Source organism: Egretta garzetta, unplaced genomic scaffold (assembly GCF_000687185.1).
Source record: "Egretta garzetta isolate BGI_Z169 unplaced genomic scaffold, ASM68718v1 scaffold108, whole genome shotgun sequence".
Classification (NCBI taxonomy): domain Eukaryota; kingdom Metazoa; phylum Chordata; class Aves; order Pelecaniformes; family Ardeidae; genus Egretta; species Egretta garzetta.
In genome coordinates, this window is record NW_009260614.1 from 1,950,176 (window position 1) to 1,959,872 (window position 9,697).

The window sequence follows — 9,697 nt, forward strand, 5'->3', positions numbered from 1 at the left end:
CACTTCCCTGCTCAGCCCTCCCCCAACCTGCCTGGGGTTATGGCCAGCCAACCTGTTCCCAGGCTGGCTCTGAGTTACGGTGCACAGCTTGACTATCCTTTGCCTGGGCAGATTAATAGGGGAAGTCCCTCATAAATTTACCAGCGAGGAAGTAGTTGCTTCCAAAACTTGCAGAGTTTCCAATTAGCATGAGTCTGTTTCTTTTATAGCCCTGTTTGACCACTGCGTGGTTCACCTTGCTCTAATTTTAAGTGTTTGCAATCGTCATCTTTATCCATGACCTAGACAAGGGGATCGAGGGCACCCTCAGTCAGTTTGCAGGTGACACCAAGCTGGGCGGGAGTGTGGATCTGCTGGGGGGGAAGAGGGCTCTGCAGAGGGACCTGGCGAGGCTGGATCCATGGGCCCAGGCCAATGGTGTGAGGTTCAACAAGGCCAAGGGCTGGGTCCTGCACTGGGGTCACAACAGCCCCAGGCAATGCTGCAGGCGTGGGGCAGAGTGGCTGGAAAGCTGCCCGGCGGAAAAGGACCTGGGGGTGTTGGTCGACAGGCGGCTGTGTCCAGAGAAGGGCAAGGAAGCTGGGGAGGGGTCTGGAGCCCCAGGCTGGTGGGGAGCATCTGGGGGAGCTGGGGGTGTTCAGCCTGGAGCAGAGGAGGCTGAGGGGAGCCCTTCTCGCTCCCTACAACTGCCTGAGAGGAGTGGGGAGCCGGGGGGGGTCAGGCTCTGCCCCCAGGGAACGGGCAATGGGATGAGGGGAAACGGCCTGAAGTTGTGCCAGGGGAGGTTTAGGTTGGGCATTGGGAAAAATTCCTTCCCTGCAAGGGCTGTCAGGCACTGGAAGGGGCTGCCCAGGGCAGGGGTTGAGTCCCCATCGCTGGGGGTATTTAAAAGCTGGGCAGCCAATGTGCTTAGGGCCAGGGTTTAGTCGTTGGGATGGCAGGGTTAGAGTAACAGTTGGGCTTAGTGATCATAAACAGCTTTTCTAACCCAAACAATTCTATAGTTCTAGGCAAATTAGGTCTTTGGAGTGCAGCATCAGCTGGGACCAGGTGCCATAAACATAGTGTGGATGCAAATGCAGTTTAAAAGAAGTAGTGCTCTTCACAGAGGAAAAAACACAAGAATGCAAAACATAACCATCTATAATATTGTGTCTGCTCTGTTTTAAAGACCAGTGCCTGATGGGTATAAAATAACTCGGCCCAAGAGCGAAGGTGGTGAAACCACCTGGAGAGGTAGGGAGGAGTTGGGCTTTTGTCTTGAAGAAAAGCCATTTCTTGTGTGAGTTTGCTGGTTTGGGTGCTGGTGGGTTGCATCCTGTGCTGCAATACCATGGGTTAAACCAGTTGGATGAGCCTTTAATGAATTTTATTGGGGGAAAAAAAGAAATAAGCAAAAATACAGCTCAGCAAGCCACATACTGCTGAGCTAATTGATGAGAATTTTATTAACTTAAGCAAAGATGGAGCAAGGAAGTGGTGAATCTGAGGTCATGGCAGGACTAAAGCAGTAATTCAGGAGGTCCATGTGATCAAATCTCCAAATTAAGAGCAGCTGATCTCAAAATGATGAGGCCAAGGTTGGGTGGAGTGGGGTGTAGGAGAACTTGAGGGGTTGCATTCTCTGACCAGCGGTGGTTGCCGGGCATGGAGCTGGCTGCTGCAGGGGTGGCTGTTGCAGTCAGCCGGAGGACCTTGGCTTCTGTTGCAATTAAATCATCCGAACCAGCAGTGCTTACGTCTTGGCTTTGTGCAGGGCACAGCAAGAACACGTGTCCCTCTCCAACGCACTCTCCTTCGGTTTCTATGCTGGGTTGGGTGGTTAGGAAAGGAGCTGGAGCAAGAACCCAGTGTCTCTGCTGACTTAATACAGTTAAATCTGAGCTGAAGGTCTTGTTTGAAAAATGCCACTTCTAAATTAGCGACTGATTTTTGAGTGTGTTTCCAGAAAGTGAGCAGAAAAGCTGTTTCCCTGAAGGCTCGTGCTCCTGCCTGTTGGCAGTAGTGAGCCACAGAGCTCTGCAGACTAATGTGCGGTGGGAGACTTCTCCCTATGCTCTGCCCAAGGGATGCTCCCAGTGCTCGTCCTGCCAGCCTCCACGTGCTGGGGTGCTTCCTACCCCATGGACCAGCTTCTTTTTTGGGTGCAGATACAATGTGCCAGCACCGCGGGACCTTTACTTCTGCCAAGTCAGGGGAGATCAGGAGCAACGGGGGCTTTGGGGGTGCATGGGTAATGGTACTGGTCTTTTGGCTGGCAGACGGTGTTGGGCGGGAGATCCGCAACTGGTGCTAATCAATCTTACAAAAAAATCCCTCGATGTTTCCTGCAGACGTTCACTCTGGGGCAATTATTTCAGCTCTCAGCGTTTCCCAGAGCAGCGCGGACTCTTTGTGAAGTGGCAGGATTATAGAAATTCCTCAGTTGTTCTGGTGGCCTTTGACCAAAACAACACAACAAGCTGCTTTTTAATGTCATCAAGTCAACTCTACTCATCAGTAAACAATAAGAATTTCTCTACAGCACCAGCTTAAGCCTGGATTTTCACCTTCCCTCTGCGTGTGCAGGAGGCTCAGGCAGAGACAGTCTTTTTTTCCAAACGGTTCTCAGTATTTACTGAATTCATTTAAGCAAGAGATAGTAAGGGTGAGATGAGCTGGAGGGAGTTTTTACAAATGCCTGTATATTTTTAGGTGTTTGCTCGTGTACTCAGCCCTGAAAAATAATCTGCTTTACTGTGCCAATGTTATTTTTGTATCTAGCTCATGGTCCTTGATGTCCAGGGGGGATGTTGAGCAGTTTGGACAAGTGCTCCCAATCTGGTGGGGTTTTTTGTGGTGTTTTTTTTTTTGTTTTGGTCTGGTTTTTTCTTTTGTTTTTTTTTTGTTTTTTTTTTATCGGGTCTGGAGCGCTGAATGCCCAGCAGTCGCTGTAGCTGTCTTCTCCTGCAGTAGAGGTCTGGGGGAACAAGCTACTACCCCCCCAGAAAGCACCTGGTGAGCAGCCTGCAGACCCCCATGCGAACAGAGCTGCCGATACCAAGCCAGAGAATTAAAGAATAATCTTGGAAACGGGTAACTCATGTTTCTGTACCTAGATTGGAGGAGGTCGAGCAGAGTTGTCCACCTGGTTTCTAGAAGCCCTTGGCCACATGAGGCTTTGTGTTCATCCCTTCCCACCAGTGTCGAGGGTCTTGGTGGAACTTTGAATTGCTGGAGGCAGCAGCAAACCAGCTCTCATGGGCTGTGCTGTGGTCGCCTCTAAACAGCAAGCTCCCTGCTGAGCAACTGGCCTGCTTTGGCCTCCTCTAGTCTTGGAATTTTCTTATGCTTTTGTAAGTCTTGTCCCAACTGGAAGTCAGAGGAGCAGTGCTGCTGTGGAGAGGAGCAGACCAGCGGGGAAGCAGGCTGGATCGGGGCGATGATGTTTCAGCGGTGCTGCGATGCTGCCCTGGGCAGGCGTCCTTCCTCCCCCGTGGCTTCCCCCATGGTCCTGTACAAATCTTTCTCTCCCTTTTTTCCAGGCTATAAACAGAGGGTAAGAGCACATCCCTCCCAGAGCTATTGACTTGCTGGCTTCGTTAAGGTTCGTTAGGTGCTTGGATACTGCAGAAAACCAGCTTCGAGCAGAGGGGCAGAAGTAAAGCCCTGTTATTGTGGGGGGAATTCTTGGTTTTGCCCCCAGCGAAGATGTTTTCATCCCCATGGAGTTGCTTCTGGTTTAGCAAAGGTCTTAGAGAAGGGAATGAGTGATGTGGCACCAGACTGTGCAAATTCACCATTTCTGCACTTGTAAAGCCCAATTCCATCCCTCTGGCTTGAACCTAAAACTAGCAGTTGTCTTCAGAAGACCTCAAGGTTCAGAGGCACCCTCTGCTTTGTTCCAATTCTGCACGATTTTATTTTTTTTTAGTGATTTTGCTCTTTGTGCTTTCAAGAATCATACACTTTGTGCATGCACAGAAGAGAAGGATGATTTGTGCACTTGCGGATATTTCCTCCCCTCCCTTTTCTTTGGAGGGAAAGGTGTTTAACAGAAATCTGCTTCTCTGGGCACAAGCTGCTGCTACCCTGCCAGCATCTGCATCTACACCTTTCTCCTAACAAGCCACAGCCCTGCCAGTGCTTGGTCTGGGCACCGCGGCCTGGTGCAACCCTGCCCAGCCCATCTGCCCTTGGGTGCAAATGCTTTGCAAATGCCCCTTTCTTACACCAACATGGGGAGGATCCCTGTTTTTTTTTCCTATAAAATGACCAGTAGTTGGGGGAGCTTCCCTGGGCACAGTTAGGGAGGAGGGCATGTAGGATGGTTTTACAAGGGCCTGGAACGATGTTTGTATGGATACTAGAGGACAGTGGCAGAAATCGCATCCTGGGCTTGGAAGGGAGAGGTCCTCTCCTCTGTCTAGAGCCCTGGTGCTAACTTGTTGCATTGGGTGGTTGTGAGACTTTTTCCAGGCATGTTACATTTCAAAACGAAGTGACTTTCTCGAAGGTCCCCTGGTAGCTCAGGAGCACGAGTGTCCTCCATCTGGAGGCTTTTAAAGCTACTTGCCAGGATAAAGACTGACCTGTGTTTTGCTGCTGGGGAAGCTGGGGCACATGGTGGTTGTGCCACTGAGGGAGAGACAGATCTTTTTGACACAGTCTCCAAATTTGTTCCCTTTCCATAAGATAGCGTATGAAGCGGGGACAACCAGACAGTCTGTTCAGGGTTTGCTGTGGCTGACATGCCGGCACTGCCCTGAGCTTGTGAAGGGTTAAGTTGATGGTGATGGTTTCCACGTTTCTTCTCAGGGCGTGACGTACTGTGGTGAAAGCTCGGCCAGCAACCTCACCATGGCCAACGTTCCCTGGCACGAGGAGGTGGTGCGCTTCGTCCAGGAGCTGGCTGACCATATCCCCGACTACGAAATCGCCTGCGAGCACGAGCACTCGAACTGTCTCCTGATAGCTCACAAGAAGGTGAGGCTGTGCCAGGGTGTGAGACCAGGCACCGTATCTTCTCCTTGGATGTGTTGCCCAATTGCCTTGTTCCAATACATTTTCTCCCTAGTTAGCTGGATACTTTTGGGGGAGAAAATAAAGAAGCATAGTGTGTATTGCAGCGAGTGCTGTGGCATTGGTACTGAAGCTGCTGCAGGTTGCAGTCAGTCATGATAACTCGCGACGCTGCCACAGCAATCCAGGCAAGAAGCATTTAACAGCTCCAGGAGGAGTTCAGTGCAACATCTCCTGTGCTTTCTCACATTTGTACTCTGCACTGATGAGGCTTCCCCTTGAATGCTGGGTTCAGTGTTGGGCCCCTCCCTCCCAGAAGGACATGGAGGGGCTGGAGCATGTCCAGAGAAGGGCAAGGAAGCTGGGGAGGGGTCTGGAGCCCCAGGCTGGTGGGGAGCATCTGGGGGAGCTGGGGGTGTTCAGCCTGGAGCAGAGGAGGCTGAGGGGAGCCCTTCTCACTCCCTACAACTGCCTGAGAGGAGGGGGGTGCCGGGGGGTGTCAGACTCTGCTCCCAGGGAACGGGCGATGGGACAGTGCTGCTGTGGAGAGGAGCAGACCAGCGGGGAAGCAGGCTGGATCGGGGCGATGATGTTTCAGCGGTGCTGCGATGCTGCCCTGGGCAGGCGTCCTTCCTCCCCCGTGGCTTCCCCCATGGTCCTGTACAAATCTTTCTCTCCCTTTTTTCCAGGCTATAAACAGAGGGTAAGAGCACATCCCTCCCAGAGCTATTGACTTGCTGGCTTCGTTAAGGTTCGTTAGGTGCTTGGATACTGCAGAAAACCAGCTTCGAGCAGAGGGGCAGAAGTAAAGCCCTGTTATTGTGGGGGGAATTCTTGGTTTTGCCCCCAGCGAAGATGTTTTCATCCCCATGGAGTTGCTTCTGGTTTAGCAAAGGTCTTAGAGAAGGGAATGAGTGATGTGGCACCAGACTGTGCAAATTCACCATTTCTGCACTTGTAAAGCCCAATTCCATCCCTCTGGCTTGAACCTAAAACTAGCAGTTGTCTTCAGAAGACCTCAAGGTTCAGAGGCACCCTCTGCTTTGTTCCAATTCTGCACGATTTTATTTTTTTTTAGTGATTTTGCTCTTTGTGCTTTCAAGAATCATACACTTTGTGCATGCACAGAAGAGAAGGATGATTTGTGCACTTGCGGATATTTCCTCCCCTCCCTTTTCTTTGGAGGGAAAGGTGTTTAACAGAAATCTGCTTCTCTGGGCACAAGCTGCTGCTACCCTGCCAGCATCTGCATCTACACCTTTCTCCTAACAAGCCACAGCCCTGCCAGTGCTTGGTCTGGGCACCGCGGCCTGGTGCAACCCTGCCCAGCCCATCTGCCCTTGGGTGCAAATGCTTTGCAAATGCCCCTTTCTTACACCAACATGGGGAGGATCCCTGTTTTTTTTTCCTATAAAATGACCAGTAGTTGGGGGAGCTTCCCTGGGCACAGTTAGGGAGGAGGGCATGTAGGATGGTTTTACAAGGGCCTGGAACGATGTTTGTATGGATACTAGAGGACAGTGGCAGAAATCGCATCCTGGGCTTGGAAGGGAGAGGTCCTCTCCTCTGCAGCACATGGGACAGTTATCTCTAGAAGCCTCGTGCTAACTTGTTGCATTGGGTGGTTGTGAGACTTTTTCCAGGCATGTTACATTTCAAAACGAAGTGACTTTCTCGAAGGTCCCCTGGTAGCTCAGGAGCACGAGTGTCCTCCATCTGGAGGCTTTTAAAGCTACTTGCCAGGATAAAGACTGACCTGTGTTTTGCTGCTGGGGAAGCTGGGGCACATGGTGGTTGTGCCACTGAGGGAGAGACAGATCTTTTTGACACAGTCTCCAAATTTGTTCCCTTTCCATAAGATAGCGTATGAAGCGGGGACAACCAGACAGTCTGTTCAGGGTTTGCTGTGGCTGACATGCCGGCACTGCCCTGAGCTTGTGAAGGGTTAAGTTGATGGTGATGGTTTCCACGTTTCTTCTCAGGGCGTGACGTACTGTGGTGAAAGCTCGGCCAGCAACCTCACCATGGCCAACGTTCCCTGGCACGAGGAGGTGGTGCGCTTCGTCCAGGAGCTGGCTGACCATATCCCCGACTACGAAATCGCCTGCGAGCACGAGCACTCGAACTGTCTCCTGATAGCTCACAAGAAGGTGAGGCTGTGCCAGGGTGTGAGACCAGGCACCGTATCTTCTCCTTGGATGTGTTGCCCAATTGCCTTGTTCCAATACATTTTCTCCCTAGTTAGCTGGATACTTTTGGGGGAGAAAATAAAGAAGCATAGTGTGTATTGCAGCGAGTGCTGTGGCATTGGTACTGAAGCTGCTGCAGGTTGCAGTCAGTCATGATAACTCGCGACGCTGCCACAGCAATCCAGGCAAGAAGCATTTAACAGCTCCAGGAGGAGTTCAGTGCAACATCTCCTGTGCTTTCTCACATTTGTACTCTGCACTGATGAGGCTTCCCCTTGAATGCTGGGTTCAGTGTTGGGCCCCTCCCTCCCAGAAGGACATGGAGGGGCTGGAGCATGTCCAGAGAAGGGCAAGGAAGCTGGGGAGGGGTCTGGAGCCCCAGGCTGGTGGGGAGCATCTGGGGGAGCTGGGGGGGTTCAGCCTGGAGCAGAGGGGGCTAGGAGAATTCTTGATGTATGCCTTGCAAGTCTGCCATGAAAGTGGCCTTCAGCCAAGCTGATGTCTTCTTCTTAATAAAGTCTGCTTGCCAAAGAGCACGCAAGAAGAAAGGAGGGTGTAGCAAGGTGGGGGTCGGCCTCTTCTCCTTGGTAACGGGCAATGGGATGAGGGGAAACGGCCTGAAGTTGTGCCAGGGGAGGTTTAGGTTGGGCATTGGGAAAAATTCCTTCCCTGCAAGGGCTGTCAGGCACTGGAAGGGGCTGCCCAGGGCAGGGGTCGAGTCCCCATCGCTGGGGTTATTTAAAAGCTGGGCAGCCAATGTGCTTAGGGCCAAGGTTTAGTGGTGGGATGGCAGGGTTAGGGGAACAGTTGGGCTGGGTGATCTTGGAGGTCTTTTCCAACCCAAACGATTCTGTGATTCTATGATTTGCTTTGCGTTTTGCAAAAGGCAAGAACAAATTTTGTTCAGGTGGGTCAGCGGACTTTGGCTTGTTTCTCTGTTTTCATGATGGTTTCCAGTGCTGTACACAGCTTGCTGAGGAATTTACATCAGAATAGTTTAGGGTTGTGTTTTGCCTCTTCTGGATCTTTGTGCTACCTACCGGAACTGTAGAACTCCTTCCTTTGAACCGGAGTTGAAATAATGTATTTTTCTTCCTTTGGAGAGATAATTTTGGCAAAAGACATGGATATGTGGATGGTAACAGAGGATGCTTTCCCTTTGAACTGGAGCTGCCTTTCTGCAAAACTGTTTTGCAAGACCAGTGAAGCAGCTGGAACAATTACACGCTGTTCTCCACCCTAACGCTGCAGAGGAGGTACTGGTGCTGCCTTCTGACACCAGTCCAGCATCCCTTGTGCTACTGGAATGCTTTGCAGGCCAAGCATGTCTCAGCAGCCTGCGTGTGTGTAAAATGTTTTGTTTGAAACTTCGGTTCCTTTGTAAATACTATTGAGACAATTTGAAACACAAATGAAATGCCAAAAAAAAAAAAAAACAAAAAACTTAAAGGGTGCAGGCTATGGAAAATATCAAGTACAGTTTGGCTTTCTGAGCTCTAGAAAAGCTTAATAGATAATAAAACCATATAGAATCACAGAATCACACAGAATCCCAGAATGGCAAGGGTTGGAAGGGCCCTCCAGGAATCACCCAGCCCAACCCCCCTGCTCAAGCAGGCTCACCCAGAGCAGGGTTCACAGGACAGCATCCAGGCGGGGGTTGAATATCTCCAGAGAAGGAGACTCCACAGCCCCCCTGGGCAGCCTGTGCAAGGGCTCGGTCACCCTCAAAGTCAAGAAGTTCTTCCCCACGTTCAACTGGAACCTCTTCTGCTTCACTTTGTGCCCATTGTCCCTTGTCCTGTCACTGAGCACCACTGTGAAGAGTCTGGCTCCATCCTTGTGACACCCACCCTTTAAGATACTTGTGCATGTTGATGAGATCCCCTCTCAGCCTTCTCTTCTCCAGGCTATATAGTGTATAATAACGTGCTAGCCTGGCAACTGATGGTGCAGCTGCTTATCCTGCTAATTGTGATGATCCTGCCCTTTGCCTGTTCTTTGCTTGTGCTTGCTGAAATCACAGGCACGCTCGGATCCTGTGCTTGAATGGGAGCTGGTTGTAGTGAGCGGTGGCGTCAGGCTTTCTGTGCAAGGGCAGTCACAGGATGCACGGGGAATAACTTCTTAAAATCGCCACTCGCAAGAGATCCGCAATATTTTAAATCTGTCTTTGATAACCGTTAGGATATCATTGTTGAAAACTCCTGCACTTACAAAACTGTTGCTTGCTTTTGTAATTTGCAGTTTTATGGGAACAGCTGTAAAGGAGCAGAGAAAAATGGGATACCTGGTGCTGTTTTTGTTTTAACACACCTTAAAGTTGCTTTATTTACAGTCTCTGTCTTGGTTGTTGCCACTGGCAACTGTGCCTGAGCAAATCCTTGAATGCAAAATATTCTTTTCCATTCGAAGGTGAGTGGCCCAGGGAAAGAAAGAGAACAGATTGCCACCTAACTTATTGATGCATAATTTAAGTAACACCGTTGGTAACAAGAACAGATTGA

General features: G+C 50.6%; 1 protein-coding gene across 2 annotated transcripts in view; it reads left to right on the top strand.

Moving 5' to 3' along the window:
- Positions 1-9,697, top strand: part of LOC104131883 (S-adenosyl-L-methionine-dependent tRNA 4-demethylwyosine synthase TYW1) — a 119,442-nt gene that overhangs the window by 97,084 nt on the left and 12,661 nt on the right. For both annotated transcript variants that reach the window (XR_004842790.1, XM_009645099.2), the window contains exon 14: positions 4,798-4,965. Coding sequence is in view for 1 of the 2 variants with exons in the window: in XM_009645099.2 (XP_009643394.1) it covers positions 4,798-4,965 (168 nt within the window). In the remaining variant the exon portion in view is untranslated. The remainder of the gene's footprint in view (positions 1-4,797; positions 4,966-9,697) is intronic.